Source organism: Salvia hispanica, chromosome 4 (assembly GCF_023119035.1).
Source record: "Salvia hispanica cultivar TCC Black 2014 chromosome 4, UniMelb_Shisp_WGS_1.0, whole genome shotgun sequence".
NCBI classification, from domain to species: Eukaryota; Viridiplantae; Streptophyta; class Magnoliopsida; order Lamiales; family Lamiaceae; genus Salvia; species Salvia hispanica.
Window position 1 is genome coordinate 5,699,961 of NC_062968.1, and position 20,122 is coordinate 5,720,082.

The 20,122-nt window shown below is 36.1% G+C and overlaps 2 protein-coding genes across 5 annotated transcripts; one reads left to right on the forward strand and one right to left on the reverse strand.

The window, feature by feature from the left end:
* The first annotated feature begins 312 nt into the window (after positions 1–312).
* On the forward strand, positions 313–2,476 carry LOC125218212 (PHD finger-like domain-containing protein 5A). Of its 4 annotated transcripts, XM_048119839.1 has the most exons (4): positions 313–477; positions 563–597; positions 742–779; positions 1,988–2,476. In XM_048119839.1, exon 4 carries the CDS (start codon positions 2,031–2,033, stop codon positions 2,361–2,363), a length of 333 nt encoding a protein of 110 aa, XP_047975796.1. In that variant the 5' UTR covers positions 313–477; positions 563–597; positions 742–779; positions 1,988–2,030; the 3' UTR covers positions 2,364–2,476. The 4 variants fall into 4 exon arrangements, with proteins under 4 accessions (XP_047975796.1, XP_047975795.1, XP_047975798.1 ...); XM_048119838.1 differs by lacking the exon at positions 742–779 and having other exon boundaries at positions 314–477; XM_048119841.1 differs by lacking the exon at positions 313–477 and having other exon boundaries at positions 500–597.
* Positions 2,477–6,900: 4,424 nt separating this feature from the next.
* LOC125221676 (receptor protein kinase TMK1-like) lies at positions 6,901–10,440 on the reverse strand. The gene is made up of 2 exons (XM_048123875.1): positions 7,866–10,440; positions 6,901–7,605 (listed from the first exon to the last, which is right to left on the reverse strand). Exons 1-2 carry the CDS (start codon positions 10,147–10,149, stop codon positions 7,070–7,072), a joined length of 2,820 nt encoding a protein of 939 aa, XP_047979832.1. The 5' UTR covers positions 10,150–10,440; the 3' UTR covers positions 6,901–7,069.
* Between the last annotated feature and the right edge of the window lie 9,682 nt (positions 10,441–20,122).

Genomic DNA, 20,122 nt, shown 5'->3' on the forward strand with positions numbered 1-20,122 from the left:
TTTCGATCGTAATAGTTAGAGTACTATGATTTAAGAATTTTTTTCTCAATATATTTATAAACTCACTTTTACATATATATAAATGTTTTATAATAATTCTAAACTTTCAATAACTGATAATATATTATTTGCGAATTTACTTTATTTATTAAATATTTATTAAAAAAAATTTATTTAAATAATAATATTTATTTTAAAAAGATATTTTCCTAAGTACCCAAAAAACTCATGATATAGGAGTATAAATTTGAAAAAAGTGAGCAACCAAATTCGATACTACAACTATCCTTTAAGAAATCATAATTTACATCACCAGCCCAAAACGAGTCGCAATAGTAGTCATTTTGTTCGAGAAATTTCTCTCCATCACTGATTCAATATAAAATTAACTCTCCTTTGCCGCCTTTCCAACTCGCTCAAATATTCAGGCGAATCTCGCTCCAATCTGCTTATAAATACATTATCACCTTAAACTGCGTAGGATTTCGCTAATCCTCCCTCGCTTTGTACATACTGTTTCTTCGTTACTCTAACAATTGTTTTTTTCTGCGGTGCATTCCAGATTCATTCTTCATTGCTGGAGGTCACTTGATTGAGGTAATTTTTATTTCTTAAAGAAATTTCTCATTAGGATTTCCACTACTTACAATTTACGACGAATTCGGGTTTTACCTCACGCGCTTGATTAGGTTTTCTTTTTTATCCCGTTACTGATGAAGCATAATTTTGTGTGTTGGGAAGTGGAAGGTTCCCGGTTCAATTCGTACATCTGTTATGGGGTTCGTGATTGCTAACAGGAGCTCTTAATTTTTTGTTAATGTGGACATTAGTGAATGCGTGTATTTGAATTGTTCCACAAACCCTGGCGTTTTAAGAGCTTGAATAGTGTATTTGAATCGATAAATGTGAGTTTCTGTCTTTGCTTTCTCAATGATCTGTCTAATTGTGTAGCACTCGGTTGTTCCTGTCACTTCCAAATACAAATAAATAACTGGCTGTTATCAATTTGGAATTAGGTTCTCTATGTACTCATCGTTTAGAAGATTCGAGAACTAAGAGATTCCTGAAGCAGTGTAGATATTTGCTGATTTGATGTACTCTATATATTTTGATTTAGGTGGATGTTGAACATGTTTCAACAAGTAGTAGTGTTGGCTTGGGATCAAGGACAAACTATCCCCCTTGTGGTTGGGGCTTAACTATGTGTGACGCTCACTTAATAATCTTGTTTCCATTGTTCACTCAATAATCTAGTCTCGGAACAGAAACTCCGTGTCCCACTTTTACAAGGGAACTTCTCATCTTAATATCTCCTTTAGTTTTCATAGATGGGCTGCATATGATACAGCCATCATACGTTGTCCATCCATCCTTGCTTCCCTGGTTGACTTAATTAGGAAAAGGCCGATATTCCAGTTTCACAGCTAGGTTATGAGTATACAACTATATAATTCAATCAGGCAGCCAACAAATTCAAATTTTGAGGCTGATGCTTGTAGTTAATTATCTAACTTAGAATGTCTGCGGAATAGCATTTTACATTGTGATATTTTCCAACACTGTTGTAGGAGTTGTCGTAATATTACTGCTCATTAGTATCTTGGATTGCTTGAGGGAGTTACTTGATGATGGTAAATGCATGAAAAGCTTAGCTGTCCAGACATAGTCTGTAAAATTGTGTTTGTCGTCAACTTTTTATCTTCCTTTCCCCTGGAAGCTGAGGGGAGTTTTTTCAAGCACTGCACTTGTTTCACTAGTCTGGGTGGCTGGTTTAATCCTGAAATGATTTACTGGAAAGGGGCTTCCATTTTCCTTCTCTGTTTTGCTTTCAAGGAAAACTATAGCCGGTAACTTATATGAGACTGATGCTTTTGAGCAAAGAAGTTCCCTTCATTTGATTTCTAAAAGTTTTACCTGAATCACACACTCATGGTTTGCTTATACAATTTGCTAACAGCTATTATTTGACTCTTTATACATGAAACAGGTTGGAAAATTCCTTAGGCACATTAAGAGCTACTTGAAGAGTCATGGCCAAGCATCATCCTGATCTAATTATGTGCAGGAAGCAGCCTGGAATAGCAATTGGGCGGCTTTGTGAGAAATGTGATGGAAAATGTGTGATCTGTGATTCCTATGTGCGCCCTTGCACCCTTGTCCGGGTATGCGATGAGTGCAATTATGGATCATTTCAAGGTCGGTGTGTCATCTGTGGAGGGGTCGGGGTATCAGATGCATACTATTGCAATGAGTGCACACAGCAAGAGAAGGATCGTGATGGCTGTCCCAAGATAATCAACCTGGGAAGTGCTAAAACAGATCTGTTCTACGAACGCAAGAAATATGGTTTCAAGAAACGGTGATCTATGCTGAGTTTATGTTTAGGAAACATATATATTCCCTGGTCTGATCTGAGGTGAGACTGTGTATGAGATCGTCATCTGAGATATCAGTAGTATTCTCTTAATTGCGCACATTATTAATCTCTTTACCGCTTGACCAACTCACACACACAAATTCGTGTCTTCTTAATTGCCTAATATATAGGCGACTTTATGAACAAGTTAATGCGTCAAGCGTAATTTGTGCTATTATGCAATATAATTTATGCCTTCTTAATTACATATTTCTAAATTACTATATTCAATGACTCAATGACCTCTCTTAATTGGATTCCTATGTTGTATTTCCTATATCCTTTATTCAAGTAGTTAGTTTTAATTCGTATATATATTTTAAAGATAATCTTATACTGAATTTTTCTGGCACTACAACAAATCCATCACAAAATTGGGGACACAATTATTAGTGTTGAAACTTTTATAAATTGACCAAATTTTAGGGCACAAATAAAAGCATTTTTAGGTTAATGTATCTTTTAATATTTCTGTTTCTCATATACTTTTATTGCGTCTTTTAAATTTAGTTGAAACACAAAAATGGAGACGTTTTAAAACAGTTTTTAAAACACAAAGTAATGTACTCAATTAAACAAGAAATGTTCATAGCCCTTTTTTTAATATGGTCATGACTTATTAAATACTAACAACATATACAAAAAAGATACAGTAGTAATTATTATGCATCAATGCTCTATTCGAGTATTATATACCCTGGAATGTAATCAAAATGCAAATTTTATATATTATACAAATTAGAAATTTTAATCCTAGTTATTAAATATAATAAATTTATAGTTATAACGTTGCTAAATTTTAATGTCAACAAGAGCATGTATTTTATCAACCGAGGGTACTTATGTAACTCAAGTTTTTTTGTTGTCCATACGTTCCTTATTTTGTCCCACAAAAGATGTCACATTTCCCTTTCTGAAAAAAGTTCTCTCTCATATGAATATTAAAATTATATTTTCTCTTTCCATTTAACACACAAAACAAAACCTCCTAAAATCCCATGTCGTCCCACAAGTGTGACATCTTTTGTGGGACGGGGGAGTAGCTTGTTTTTTTGGGAGCTTTCTGTTTTTGTACGCAGTTCTATCCTATGTTGATTTTTGTTATTTCTGTTGACATTTTATGTAACGAGGTTGATTCTATGTTGACATTTTTATACATAGATATGTATAACTATTGATTCTATGTTGATATTTATTGTTATTACGTTGACTTAATTTATTGCGGTTGATTCTATTGTGTTGACATTGTATTGACATTTGTGTTGACACCGTATTGATATTATTCTATTGTGTTGATATCATGTTGACATTTATTAAAGAATCAACACAAAATCAGTAGAAAAGGAAGAAAATAGAAAAAGGAAACAAGCACAAAATATTTGTTAATTTTACAAAATCAGCACAAAATTGATAAATAAACAACACCAAATCTATGTTAATTCCACAAAGTCAACACCAAATCTATGTTAATTTCACATAATCAAATCAAATTCAACTTCTCCATTAAAATCAACGCAAATTCAATGCGACTTCAACACAAGCAAATGGGAAATTCAATGTGAAATCAACACAAGAAAATTCAACAATTTTCAGAAGCACAAGCAAATAGTCGCTGGAAATTTGTAGCAGAGATTAACATAGATTGAATTGAGAAAGGGGAAGTCGGGGGAGAGAGAATTAATAGTGTATAATTAGCACAGCAGCTCCTACTGTCCCTAATAGAGCATTAAAATAATAAATAAATATTTAATTTATTTTATTTATTTACTTGAATTTTTTATCATGGTGTGTGTAGGCCAGGGCTGCTGTGCTAAATAGCACAGCAGAGGATCCCCATCCGTATAATTAATGTCAATAGTGGGAAGAAGTGAGAACGTCGGTTTTTTATGTCCATTAATATTGGGAATAAACAATCCTACCAAAATTAAAAAATGCGTCAAATTCAGTTGTCCCTAATTTACCTCTCGATAGATTCATTGAAGTTGTTGACATTTTAATTTGTATATAAAAATACCGTTGATTTAATATAATTAAGGGCTCGGATTAGAATTTGTATAATATATGAGTTTGCATTTTATCACAAATTTATATACCCATGTTTCTTCATATTCTTATTTAATTTAAATCATCCCTTGAATTTCTTTATATTTACGTCAATAGATATTGATTGATATAAATACACATAATAATAGATAAAGCAAAAATACCTCTAAGAGATGGTATAATTTTTATTGGAAATAAAATTGATGAAAAGCTAAAAAGTGGTATTGAATGGAGATCATAAAAATTAAAGTTGTGGGATGGCAAGCCACCAAGAGTGGTGCCCAATCAAAGTTGAGAGAAAACTCATTTCAAATCATAATTTCTCATTCATCAATTTCAAAATGCATTCACGAATCTATTTCTCCACATTACTATTAGGAGAATGTAGGCATAAATTCGAATAAAGAAAATCAAGGGGCTGTTCTGTTTGTGAGTGAATTTTTGGTGCAATAAGTGAAGATGGTGTGATTCAACAAAAGCAGGTAAAATCAATTGGACTCATTGTTGTATTGCTTTAATTTGTAGGTAATAATTATCTCCATCATTATCAACAACCTACTATTTAATACTTTTAGGTATAAATGAAATTATTACAATTCAACTACATGCTACCTACAAGATATTTTGAAAGATATATGACATACTAGACTTTAATACTAAAACAACAAACACAATTCAATAAATTTTAGCCTTTATCCGATTGAGAGCTAGTTTGGTATACATGTTTATGATGTGTAAATAATATTACTATGAGCCTTAATTAAAACTTAGAAATATTGCTGATTTGTGCCGTCGAATTCCAAACTAGGAATCCAAGTCCTTTTCCGACGTGACATGTCGACCTCCATGTACTAAAAGATAAAAAAATAAGTATGCTGCAATGCTTTTCTCATTCATGCATTACATTATATGGAGTACAATTTTAAACATTACAAACAATTTTATGCATAGAAATATTTATTTTTTCTAAATCTTATGGAGTAACAAATTGAGTTATAGTCATACATTTACTTATACTATAAGAGTGTCCAAGAACTTGAGAAAATGTGAATCTTTTTTGAACCATAGGATTTATGAGATGGATCGATTCATATATTCCATTATAAAAAAGAAATCGCATTTTTTAAGTTGTTGGGCGTTGCTTTTATTTTAATAAGTGTATCAATTTATTACAAGTTTCAAGAAAAAATAACATATAAGTACATTGTCAAACATAAGAAAAGTGCATATAATTGAACATAAAATTGCAAAGGGTTATACACAAATAGGAGTATTATTTAAGACTTGGGTAATTTTTCACAACTTTGTAAAGAATTCTTCTTATACAAATTGACCTAACACAATAAGACAGGCTCGACAGTTAGCCGTCCATTGTATAAAAATAAATAAATAAATAATGTTGGAAATCTGTCGATCGAAGTGATAGCGATATTAGATAATTTGATAACACTACTGATTGCAAATTAATAGACGTAGACAGACTCTTCATTTATTTTTATCAATTTATAAAGTGAAAAGGAAATGAATTCATATAAACGATAGTATGAAGCCCTCGGTGGATCTCCATATATTCGGAATAAATTCACTTTATATAAAATCATTTAATTTCTCCCATAAATATTCCATTCTCTTCGATATACTCCCAACACGTGGCTTGGTATAGATTCTCCACGACTACACTATTTTTGTATTAATATAAGCTGACTTTGTAGAGATACACAAATAAGTCATACTGTATTAAGTCATTGATTTTAAGTACAAGTACAGTTACAAATTTCACTAAGATACAAAATCATTAACCCTCATATATTAAATTAGTAGTAGTATAATATTTGTGTCATATAATACGCAAAGGTTGCACAACGGCGTGCACTACAAAAAGAGTCCAAAGATGGTGTGTATAAAGTATAAACAAAAAATTTACACTCACTACGGTTGTTATTAGTCAATACACTTCAGCTTAATTAACGCAGAATGAAAAATTAATTAGCGCCGACAAATCCGCTGTCACGCACTAACACCGATCCACGTAGAAAATCATATTCATAGATTATGATTTTAATCATGAAAATCATATTAAATCAATCAAGCTGTCACCAATTTCAACTCTTCTTCTCTCTTTCTAGAATATCCTATCATATGTTGGGAAGCAAACAAAATCAAGAAAACGCCATCTTATCCATTTTACTTAATTAATTATTACTTCTATTTTATAAAATATAATATGATTTGGGACAGCACCAGACATCCCAATCCTTCCTCTGACATCATTCCTCACCATATAATTTATAATGCTTATTTTATAATTTGTTTTTTATTTATACATATTTACACACACTAAATAATTTTGCTCTCACCAAACACTCTTCAATGATGAACTTATAACCCCCAACCATGAAAATACCCTAAACTATATAATACTACTACTATACAACATTAAATGCAGAAATTGGAGTTTCAAAAAGTAATTAACAAACCTCAAATCCATGATTCCTTCCCCACAAAAAAAAAAGAACAATAGATACTACCTAAATGCGTTTTTTCAAAAAAAAGAAGAGATTAATTAGCCTAGCTTCGCATTCATTCACCTTAGCAAAAAATGCCTCTGCCTCACCGGCCGTCTGCCGATGTGAATGAATCTGCGAAGCCGGAGGGCCGGGTGGGTATGCTAGTCTGAGTGTTGTCGTTGCTCCCCATGTAAGACGATGAGGCATCGCCGTCCATCAAGCTCATTCCCTCGAGCGCCTGCCACTTCTTGAGCGCCTGAGGCAAGGTCATGTCGTAGTCGATTCCATACACGTCCTCTGGATCAGCGGGCTCTGAGGGCTTCCACATCTCCGCCAGAGACGAGAGCACGTTCACCACATGCCCCATGTCCGGCCTCTGGTGCGGCTCCCTAGCTGAGCAGTGCCCGGCCAGCTCTCCCACCGTGCAGATGCTACCGAACGTCTCCTCTGTCAGTTCAATCGTTTGATCAATGGCTTTGCGGAATGTCTCCTTGTTGATCAACATGCGCCTGAACCACGGAACCAAATGCTGGCTGTCGTCTGGGAACGACTCGTCTAATGCTTTTCTTCCCGTGATCATCTCCATTAGAATCACCCCAAAGCTGAACACGTCGATCTTAGTACTCACTCGCCCCGTTACTACAACAAGAAGTGCAAAACACATTTTAAACCAATAAACACCAACATTTCTGTGCTAAATCAACATAATCATACAAGAATTCTACACGAATCAGTTATTCAACTCATTTCTTTGAAACATGTAACAACTCACAGCTATAAATGTGATCTTTGAAACAGAGGTATCACATAAAAGCATTTATAATCACATGGCTACCAAAAATCTTAGCAAAATATATAAGAAAAGCAATAGATAGCATCAAAGGGAACAAGTGAACCACCTGCATACTCTGGGGCAAGATAACCGAAGGTTCCGGCCAGTTTGGTAGCAATCGAAGCTTTTCCGTCAGGAGCAAGCCTTACAAGTCCAAAATCTCCTACTTTAGCCCTCATATCATCTCCAAGTAGAATATTAGACGGTTTAAGATCCCTGTGAATAAAGCTCTGCTGAGCCAAACCATGGAGATATTCAACCCCTCTAGCAACATCAAGCGCGATCGTGAGCCTCTTCATCCATTCCAGAGGCTGCAAACCCTCATCTTTCCAGTTGAACAAGAACCGGCTAAGCGTCCCCTGAGGCATGTACTCGAAAACGAGCAGCCTCTCATTCCCATCCAAGCAATACCCCAACAGAGCAACCAGATGCCTATGCCTCACTTTTGTGAGAACAGCAATCTCAGACCTAAACTCATCCAACCCCTTCTCACTGATCACGCCCGACTCCATCCGCTTCACTGCAATCTTAGTCCCGTCGTGCAGCTCCCCCTTGTAGACAGTCCCGAATCCGCCCCTCCCCAGTATGTTCCGCTCACTGAAATTGTCCGTCACGTTTCTCAGAACTTGGATGGAGATCACCATGTTACCAGCCTCGACAATGTGGAGGTCGCTCGTCCCACCGCTCCCGTGGCTGAAGGTCTCACTCATCCCACCACCACCACCATTGACACTCGATCCGGCAATGGTGATCTTGACAGCGTCCTCAGAGCCCGAGAGGCGCGGATGGATGACCGTCGTGTGAGGAGACTGAACCCTCCCACTGTGCTTGCGCTTACCTCTGTAAACGCAGAAGACCAGCGTTCCAGCAAGGGCAAGCGCGCACACTCCCCCAACAACCGAACCTACAACTACTCCCGTAGAAGTTTTCTTCTCATTGCCACTCCCCGACCCACCACCACCGGTGGATGTCCCGCCTGAGTTCCCTTTCCCACCTCCTCCACTAGGCGTCACCGGGCCATCCTTGCCAAGGTTCACATTCCCAGCAGTCTTCAAATCAAAACCATCCCTGAACTTAGGAACCTTCCCATAAATCTGATTATTAGAAATATCCAGCTCCACAAGATTAGGCAATTGAGTGAGCTCATTCGGAATAGCTCCGGTCAAGTTATTATTCGACAGAACCAGCCTCTGCAAAGACGTAAGCTTAGCGAAATTCAGGGAAATAACCCCGGAGAGGGCCAATCCTTTAAAATTCACCACAGTGATGTTCTTGCCAATGCAGGAAATCCCCTTCCACGAATTGCAGGGTTCATTCCCTTTCCAGTTATCAGCAAATGTAGCAGGATATCCAAAATCCTTCGCCACATCGAGCAAAGTATTAACACGGGGATCACATTCTACCCCGGGATCGGGCAAGCAGAAGCTGTTGCTACCGGGAAACATATCAACCGGCACGCTAAATTTGGGGGTTTTCCCTTGCAGCTTGTTATTGGTCAAATTGACTGAAACTAGGGTTTTCAATCCAACCAAAGAGTCAGGAACTGGACCGGTCAAGCTATTATCCCTTAACGACAACTTCTGCAATTGAATCAATCCCGTGAAATCGGGCAAGGGGCCGGAGAAGGCATTGCTGTGCAGCCAGATATCAGTCAATTGAGTCATGTTCTGAATAACCGAAATGGAGCCGTTCATTCCGACCTTCTGCCCGTTCAGCCACAGGCTCTGCATCGAGGAGCCGGAAAACGACGCCGGCAACGGCCCCTCCAGATTGTTGAACGCCAAGTGCAGATTAGTCAAGCTCGGAAACGTCTCGGAATCGAAGAAATCGGGCAATTGTCCGGAGACATTAGCGTTAGTGGCGGAGAAGGTTTGCAAATTGGTGGCGCTCTTGAGGCTGGCCGGAATTTGCCAGGAGGTGAAGGGGTTTTGATCCAAGTTGGCATTTGAGAGCGAGTTCATGCCGTCGAAGAAGTCGGGAGGGACGGAGGTGAAGTTGTTGTTGTTGAGGAGGATCCTCTGGAGGGAGCTCAAGCCGGCGAGGCTGGGGAGGGGGCCGGAGAGCTGGTTGTTCATGACCTCGAAGATTTGGAGAGAGGTGAGTTTGGCGAGGGAAGGAGGAAGCGAGCCCTGCAGCTTTTGGTTCCCGATTTGGATCCGTTCGACGCGGCCGTCTCTGGAGCAGGAGACGGTATTCTTCCACTTGCAGGGGTCCGCGTCAGTCCACCCGAGTTGACTCGGCGCGTTGATGCTCTTCTTCAGTTCCTGCATCACCGCCGCGTCGCCGGATTGGGAGCGGCAGGCGGTGGCTAGGAGCGAGCAGACGACCAAAAAAAGCAATCTTGATGCCATCCGACGAGGAATTGGAAGGCGATTAGCACTTTATCCGCTTCGATTTTGGGCGTTGAAGAGAATGAGGGCTCGAGAAAACAAAATTGGTCGAGATTATTTTCCTAATTTGTTTCCGATTTTAAAGTGTGGTAAAAGAGGGTAGGGTTTTTGGAGTTGGGGAGAGGAAGAAAGGGAGAATCTGGAAAGTGGTGAGTGCCATAAAAGAGGAGTTCGGAGATAGAGTGTTTGTGTTTATTGAGAAGAGAAGAGGAAGAAGAAGAGGAGGATTACAGTTGGCACATGCGTCTGGGACCATTATCGATTTCTCTTTTTCTTTTTGTGGGGGAAATTTGTTAAATCTGTTTTTTATTTTTAAAATATATTCTCTATATCAATTATTGCCCCTGATTTTGGTATGTGTAAATTGTAGTAATAATCGCATTTATGATTTATTACTGTTTTAACGTTTGACTTTCTTCAATTACGGCTAATTTTCGGACCCTAATCACAATCTTTGTAATATCATAATTTTATAAATTTGTAAAACAATGGTAGCCTATTAGGGGATGAGAATTATGAAACGTAAATGTTGATAAATGTACATAATTGTATGTATATAATTAAACTTTTTTATATTTTACATTAAAAATTAATTTATCAATATTAGTATAATTTAAAATAAATTTCATACTAATCATTTTGCACACTTCAAAAAGAAATTAAAATTTTAACTTAAATATATGTATATTTAAGAAAAAAAATATTGTATTACTAAATATTATATAATTAAATCGATCAAGTTCGAAATCATGTTATGATTTGACATAAAATTCTAGTATATCACTTCTTTCTTATTTCTATATATTAATAAATAGCAAAATTAATTTTTAATTAAATTAAAAAATTTAAGAACATTATGTACATGTACAATTTATGTACATTAATCTTTTCTCTATAATTTATGTGCTTATATAATTCTTGAGCATTCAAAAAATTGAGCACTTAAAATATTTACCCACTATTCTATTTTTCTAAATTTTAACTCAATTTATTCATAACTTTTTATTAAATTGATTTATTTTTAAATAAAAATTACTAACATTTTATGAAAACAACAACAATTATATAGTTAGATCCAAATAATGGGAAGTGTGTGTCTTTACAAATACAAAATGAGAATAATAATTTAATGTAATTATATTTTGATTATTTTGAATTATTATATAATGAAATAAAGGATAAATTACATAGCTAATCCATGTAATTTAAATATTAAAATTGAAAATGAGTATTTATATATGAAAAACAAGAAATGAAAAGTATAGTAGTAGATTTTTTAGATTATTAATAAAATTAAATTAACGCCAACCAATGTCTTGTGCTCGGTCTGAACCAGCATGATCAATTATGCACATATGTGTAACCTTTTGCGTGTCCATGAACTTGCAAAGGCATGTGATTCCAATAGTACGTGCATTATACTCACTTGGTAATCCAACTACAATTGCCTTATTTTTTAGGGACGTCAATCGAGTTTCGGGCTAATCTTATCGGGCTGTGGGTTAATCAAGTTGTGTTTTTTTTCCCGGATTATAAAAGTTCAACACTAACCTTAAAAGCTCGGGTTTCAGGCTAGCCCAGTAGGTTAATCGGATTACTACCGATAAACTTAACATGTGATCAATCCAATAAATAATGATGAAAATTAGTTATATTTATAAAATGTAAAATATTTAATTATGATAAATTTGATAATATGAGGTATATATACTTAAACTGAAAGTAAACATGATCAAATATTAATATTTGTGATTTGTGTAAAATGAAATATTTTTTGTGAATTTAAAATTTTTAATTTAAAATTTATGCCTTTTCTATACATAAAAAGAAAATGTCGTTAACATATGCTCTTTTTATTAAATTTGAAATAGTTTCATGCGATTGGGGCCACGGCGTTAAAAATTTATGTCACACATCTCTTTCATGTGGATCACTTCTTCTCGACTGCTCCTTCCGTCTGTAATTAAATATTTCATATTTGATCGGCACGAGTTTTAAGAAATTGTTTGACTTTATATAGTAAGATGGATAGAAAAGTTTGTGGAATGTGTGACTTATTTTTATACATTGGTTTTATAATAAAATGTGAGTGGAATGAGTTAGTGGAATGTAGGATCCACTAACCAAATATAGTAAAAGTGAATGAAATATTTATTGACAGACGAATGAAAAAGAGAAAATGAGATATTTAATGGTGGACGGAGGAAGTACCTATTAGTTATTATTAGTTATTAGTATTATGGGAGAATGAATGTGGAAATCTAGAAATGTTTGACGGGAAATACTAAATGGAAAAGATTATGTGGCATTTTAACAATTATAGGAATAAATTTATTAGAAAAATTGAATATAAATCATAAATGATTGCGTACAAAATGTAATTAAGTCAATATTTGGAGTCACCCGAATAGAAAAAAGTGTTCGATTTGTATATTAGTATCGCCATAATTTTTTCAGTTCGAGTAATTTGGAGGTCATATTATGAAAAAAAAAATTATAGGGTCCACATATTTAAATATTTAATGTATATGCAATTCTTGTCAACTGAGTGGAATAAAAGCTATGCATTCAGTTGATATTTTGGCATTTTATATATAGTCAAAATTTTGACTATTTTGAATGTACATATATTTAGGTAATTTTCGATTATTTTCATGTATATAAATTTGGCTGTTTTCATTTCGGCTCAACATTTTTATGTGATGCGTGCTTAAATTTAAGAAGAGACATCAATTTTACCTAGCCAAAATATTTACTACTCCTATATTCAAAATTAATTTCATTTAATTTTTTATATGACCATGGGCAGTGGCAGACGCATGATTTTAAAGTTGGGGGTCCAATTTCCTTGCAATAATTGTAAGGTATTTTTTATGGCGACGTAGCCAAAAGTTGCGACACTATTATGATGCAAGAGAAATGAATAATGGGATAGATTTAATTAAATGATATAGAAACTAAATATATGTATATATTTAATAATAAATATAAATAAATTTTAAAATAAATTATTTAATGAAGGAGTATATAACATGCACATTTTTGTATATAATAGTTATAGAAAAAAGAAACATCAAAAAAGAAACATAAAAAAAATAGCTAAAAATTTGAAAGTATCAATTATGTATAAATTCTAAAATAAGTGTATAAATTCTAAAATAAGTTATTAATGAAGTACTATAAAACAGGAACTTTTTGTGTATAATTGATGTAAAAGTATAAAAAAACATCATAAAAATAGTAAAAACACAAATAAAATGATAAAAGCCTAAATAATCTTGCTAGGAATCGATCACAGAGCTGGCAGTCGCTAGGCCAAGCAATTTACCACTTGTGTTGAGTGACTATTTAATTCTTTTGAATATAAACTATATAGTAAAGGTTCGAATTGTTGGGGTTCCATGGGACCCCCAACCGCCTATGTAGGTCCGCCTCTGACTACGGGTGCTAGACGTCAAGAGTCTTCACTTTGACGTGAGCCATGGATTAATTGGGGTCCAACGATGAGAGGGGAGACATGTTAAGGATCCAATAAAGCCAGAAGGCCTCCCGAGGATGCGAGGCCGGATTTGAGGACAAATCTTTTCTAAAAAGGAGAGGATAATACGATCATGAAAGTTGTGCATCAAAGTTTTCACCTACAGCTGGCTTCAATCAGTATTCAGCCTATCGAGATGACGTCTAAATGCTCTAAAAATACCACCAATTTCTTCGCCTTTGAAATAGCTTCGTGTGAGTATCTTAATTTTATTGAATAACTTCAGCCTATTGCTATGAAGTCATCACCTTGGCCTCACTAGAATTTGGAGTTGTCACGAAAAGAAACTCTAGTAAACTAAAGAACTTTTATCAAATTGGTTAGAGTGTCCACAATAGTGGAATAGCCAAGCTTTAGCCATAAAAAATTTGTCCGCCTAGTCATTACAATCATGCTTCAACCACATAAAATTTATCCAGCCACGTCATAGTCACGCCTCACATTTTTTTAGTTGTTGGTATGTTTTAATTGGACTAGAACAAAATTAGGTGATCGAATAAAGTAAGAGTGATTAGATATTTTGTTCTGTCAAAAAAGGAAATGACTCAACTTTGTTATGACGTACCAAAAAGAAATAATACGACTCAACTTAATAAGGACTGAGGGAATACACGCTATCAAAAAGTACTATAAAAAATAAAAATAATTGATACTATGTTAATGAAATTTAAGTTAATAGGAACACTTTATTATTTTTAAAAATTTACGTTTATATATGATGGCTTATTAATAATAATAATAATAATAATAATAATAATAATAATAATAATAATAATAATAATAATAATAATAATAATAATAATAATAATAATAATAATAATAATAATACAATAATTGTAAGAAATGAGTCCATACTCAGCTTTAAATATGAAGATTTAAAGGGTAGAAGAGAAAAGCAGAAACTAGCCGTTGGAGTTAGTTATTTTGTTAGGAAATGAGCTATCAATGCTCTGGTTCTTGGTTCTTGGCTCCAACTCGGTTAGGAGCAGTTACCAATTTGTTTCAGCTACTTAAATACTTTTGCTTGTATCTTGTAGTTAGTATTCAATCAATAAAGAGAATTCATTTTCTTGAAGAAATCACTACCTTTTTCTTCAATTAGTGTGTGTTCTCTGTGTGTGCTTTCTGTGTGAGCTTCAGAGAGAATACCAAAGAGTGTGTGAGCCTTGTGTGCTGAGTTAACAAGTGGCGCTATCCGGTGGAATTTGAGACTGGTTTGCAGAAGTTTGAGACAGTTTCAGAGATGGTAACAAGACTAGATGCAGAGAAGTTCACATGCAAAAATGATTATGGCTTGTGGAAGATGAACATGAAGGCAATCCTGATTCAGCAAGGCTCGGCAGCAGTTCTTGCTCCTCCGAGTGAGAAAGGGAAAGATCCAGTTCTTGATGATAAATCCCAGGCCAAGCTTGATGAGATGCAACTTAAAGCTCATAATCTTGTGCTTGGGAGACAAAGTTCTGAGAGATGTGCAAGAGGCCAAGACAGCAATGGAGATTTTGGAGAAATTGGATGAAGTCTATTTGGCTAAGTCTCTAGCAAATAGACTTTACCTAAAGTGGAGGCTCTACTCCTACAGTTTTGCTACTGACAGATCCATCGTAGAACAGCAGGAGGAGTTCAACAAGATTATTGATGATCTTGGCTCTGTGGATGCCAAGATTTCTGATGAAGATAAGGCTATCTTGACCCTCAATGCCTTGCCTAGTTCCTATGATCAACTGAGTGATGCCATCATCTATGGCAGAGATAAGCCTATCATCTACACAAAGGTCTATTCAGCTCTGATGGCTAAAGAACTTCAGAGAAATACCAGTAAGATATCTAATCTACAAGCTCCAGAGGCTCTAAATGTGAACTGTGAAGAAATTCAAGAAGCCTAAATTCAAGAAGAAGTATGAAGAAAATTCTAAGGCATCCAGCTCTGATACCTCAAAGGAAACTAGATCATGCCACTGGTGTAAGAAGCCAGAGCATCTAAATAAAGATTGCTTTGCATGAAAGAGGAAGCAAGCCTCTGAGGGAAATTGGCAGAACACTTCTGATTGTTTAGAGGGTGTTGATCCACCAACCCAACTTCTAAATGTAATTGATTATGGACTCTCAGACCAGACCCGACGCCAACCTGGCTCTGATACCACTTGTCAGGATTGTCGGCGTCGGCAGCATTAGTTTGATATTGTCCGCTTTGGGTCTAGGGCGCACGGATTTGTTTTTGGGTCACTTTCAAAAGGCCTCAAACTAATTGGGGTAGGACATGAATTATATACACCTTCCAACTTTCCTCAAAGTTTTCGATGTGAGATAGGTTTGTACGGCTAAATTCTATAAATAGGCCATTCTGGAAATCGGCTTCCACTGATAGGTTTTTTTTTAAAATTTCTGTAAATGGGTGTTGCGCATTCTAAGAATGCGTGTTTAAATACGCATTCTTAGAATGCGTAACTAAGCTGAATTTGCAAAGACCAGAAAAGTCAAACTAAATACGCATTCTTAGAATGCGTATCTCACTTGAATAAAATTGGGGCAAATCGCCCAGAACAAAACAGACAACAGACACGCTGCTTCTTCGATTCTGCTGCTTCTTCGCCACCGCCGCTCCCATCGACCTGTCGCCGCCGCCGACGTCCCCCCCCCCCCACGGTATACCTCTGTCTCTATCCCTATTTCCCCTTTGCCTAGGGTTTGTGCACTCTTTTGTAATTGTTTTTTTTTTTTGGAAGAATTGAAACAAGAATGTGTGCATTGTGAAATTAAGTTTGTAATTGTCTTTATTGTGCATTGTTAGTTGATGATAAAGCTTCGTTTTCAGTATATTTGAATTGATTCTTTAAATGAGATTTGAATAGCAAATAGAACAAGCTAGTTCACTTCATACATGAAATTAATGGTGAAATTGGAAAGAGTAGAAAAAAACAATCTTTGGGTTTCATTGTTTGAGTTGAGGAGGAAAAATTCCATGGATTAAAATTGTATGTATTAAAATTTTGTGTTAGTTTTTTAAGCTAAACAAATATGTTACTGAGTAGTATGTCTTTGTGCATGTTCAAGTGAACCAGTTATCCTTACACAAGTGAACCACACGAGAGAGTACTGGGTGGATACGTGTTTGTCGCTTTTAGGTATAGAACCTAGTCAAGCTGAATTGAAGTTGGGGGGATTTAATGCCACTACACTGAAGGATGTTGTTAGACACCGACTTGACGATGATCTACCCGAGCATTATACATGCAGCATGCACGTATATTTGTGCTACTCCTACTAGGTTGTTTGATCCTCCCAGACACTTCGGGGAGAAAAATTCCCTTCCACCACATTCTATTACTAGATGGTGAGAATCAGTGTTCACAACTTAGTTGGGGTGCAGCAGCGCTTGCCACTTTATATCACTACCTTTGTGAAGCTTCGTGTCAAAAGCAGAAAAATATCGGTGGCCCATTGGCCCTTCTACGGATGTGGGCTTGGGAGAGGATACCCAATATTCAACCCGAGATTGTTGATAGGGTTGAGTATGATGGTACGACACCGTGTGGAATAATGTAAGTAACATCTTTATTCTTTATCATTAAGTTATCTATATCGTGTGTTTATAATATTTTTGTATTATTTTGGAATTATTAGTTGGAGGGGGCGTTGAATGTGGGTAGAGCGCCGCAACATCTCCAAAGTTATTATAGGGAACAATTGGCTCATTTGCATGACAATCAGGTGCCACTTTTAAAATATTTCGTAATCTTCTTGTTGAATATTTTTGTTTTATTAACCTTTTTTTTCAGTTTATTTGGGAGCCGTATTTGGATCGTCGTCCTCTACCAGAGGAGTGCACGCGTGGGATGGATGTTTGGGGATGCACTAACTACCTCGTTTGCTATCATATTGTGGAGCCGCATTTGGGTCATCGAGTTGCACGACAGTTTGGAAACCCCCAACATATTTTTTCTAATGAGACTCAATTCCACAATTATGAGAGATGGGAAAGTACAAGGCGAGGTAAGTCATCCGTAAACTGGCTAACTCATCATGCTTACTACGTTGAGTATTGGAGGAACCGGGGAGAAATAGAACAACATGTGTATCCAGATGCCTCGAATACTGACTACATGAATTGGTTTCGGAAAATCACTGTCACTTACATTACTAGACCCGGCATCCATGACCAGCCAGGCATTCATGAGACTGCCTCTACACATATGATGATGGTAATAATTTTTTTTTTTGTCGTTTTTATAGTGCATTATCAGTAGAATAATGTCTTTGTTCTGTGCAGTTGGAGACGTTGGTCAATGTGTATCACTGCCTTAGCGGATCTGAGACGGCATATCATCAGGACATCCAACGTGCTATGAACATGGTGTCGACTTGTATGACAATATGTGGGGAGACTGAACGTCTTGATTTTGTGTCTACCCAACGATCAACGATTGACACTACAAGACCACGCATTCACAAAGCTAGGCGCGAAGGACGGCCAGGTGTCCGTATTGGCGATCCAGGGTATAGACGAGATGCAGGTTTATCGCAGATGGGCGAAGGATACAGTGACCCACCGCGTGCTTCTTGGCATGCTGGATCAAGTTCACAGATGATGGGTGACGAATGTTATTCTGATGTTAACCTTGATGAATATTTTGGAGTAAGATTACAAACACAGGAGGAGGATGAAGCTGAAGTGGATGACGATGCTGAGGAGGATGAGGCTAAAGTGAATGATGATGCTGAGGACGATGAGGCACATGAGACAGCTTGGCGCGAGTCATGCACAAAGGCTCTTCATGAGTCTGGGGTGGCTTCTGGGGAAGCTTCTAGTTCTTCACTCTCCACTAAAGGATTGGCGCGGAATATAACAAGATTCTTTACTAGGAGAACATCCTCACGTACATCCAAAGGGGTAGCTGCAAACAAGTTTACACTAAGTACTTACAAGTAGATTGTGGTTGTTTGTTAGACGTAGACATTTGTGATATTTAACTTAACTATATTTTGTTTAATTTTTAATCCATTTTTCTACGTTTGATTTCATCTCTAGCTTAGTTTATTTTTTTTCCTTTTCTGATATTATATTTTAATATTATCAATCGTTATATACATACTAAGACGTTAGCTAGTTTTTAATTGTATGGTGTACACGTTCAAAGACTATTCAATCTTAAAAATCATAAAATTTAAGCGAATATTAGTACTACTGTACACTCTAATAATAGTTTAAACTCATTTGTGTTTTTAAATGAAACAGTCAATTTGTATTATTACTACAATTGAAATAAAAAATAATGTGCAACTACAAACCAAACTTATCAAAATAGTAGTAAATAATGTCCAACTACAAACCAAATCAAAATAGTAGTAAATAATGTCCAACTACAAACCAAATCAAAATAGTAGTAAATAATTGTTACCCACTGCATACATTTACATAGCACACATGCTTAGAAAAAAATAAATTCCATTTTTTAAATCCCAAACAAAAATGAAAGAGTTATTAATCTTAAAAATCATAAAATTTAAGCGAATATTAGTACTACTATTTTCTGTTCACTCTACACACGGCCCGAATGCCCAAAATACATACTTGAACAACTTTCGTGTCTCGGTACTATGTCTTTCATCATGATGCCACTCAACAATTGTACCACGGGTGCGCTTCTGCAACTCAATCATATAACTAGGTAAATCTTCAAACGATGACTCCAACCACCAAAAGCAAGCCCTATAGCCTTCCTCCGAGCATACCATGCTTTCTTGTAGGATATTTCAACATGATACTTTTGCTTCACATCCTCAATAATGGAGTTAGGCGTATACTCGGGGTCCTTTAGAATATGATGCTTAACACACAAAGCCACCATATCTGATGAAACGTTGGCGTGGTCCCTGGAGTTGGGATTACCTACACAAGTATGTCTATCAGTCCATTGTCTGATTTCCCATTTGCGGTCGTGCTTCCTCAATGTGGCTCGAAGTTTCCAAATACAACCGGTTTGATTCTGTCGTCTCCTATTTGTGGTCGTGCTCCCAGCCACCTTTTGCATCCACATTCCACTTTATTGGTTTACCTTCCACCACGTAGTATTCTTTTGTGGATGACTCCAAATGCCACAAAGTAACAACAGTCTTCAATTGTAGCTTGGTATCAATTTGGTTCCTAACCCAATCCGTGTAGGATTCTTCTCATCCCAAAACCAACTGCTACATTCAGAATCATCATGGTTACTTTCATAGTAATTACCTTCTGTCGTCGGTAGAGTACGAAAATAAGGAACCCTGGATGCTCATACTCCTGCTCACTTTGCGGGACTATTGGGACATACCTACGAGGCACATTCAATGTCTCATCATCAGATGCATCTTGGGTTGCTTCTGATTCTTCACTCAATTCAGGTGAGGTTGTTGATTTTT

Bases quoted from the DNA above. Each gene is read 5' to 3' on its own strand.
- LOC125221676 (XM_048123875.1), bottom strand. From the start codon at position 10,149: ATGGCATCAAGATTGCTTTTTTTGGTCGTCTGCTCGCTCCTAGCCACC. The intron at 7,606-7,865 runs GTGGTTCACTTG...TTCTTGTTGTAG, and splicing joins TCTTGCCCCAGAGTATGCAG to TAACGGGGCGAGTGAGTACT.
- LOC125218212 (XM_048119839.1), top strand. From the start codon at position 2,031: ATGGCCAAGCATCATCCTGATCTAATTATGTGCAGGAAGCAGCCTGGA.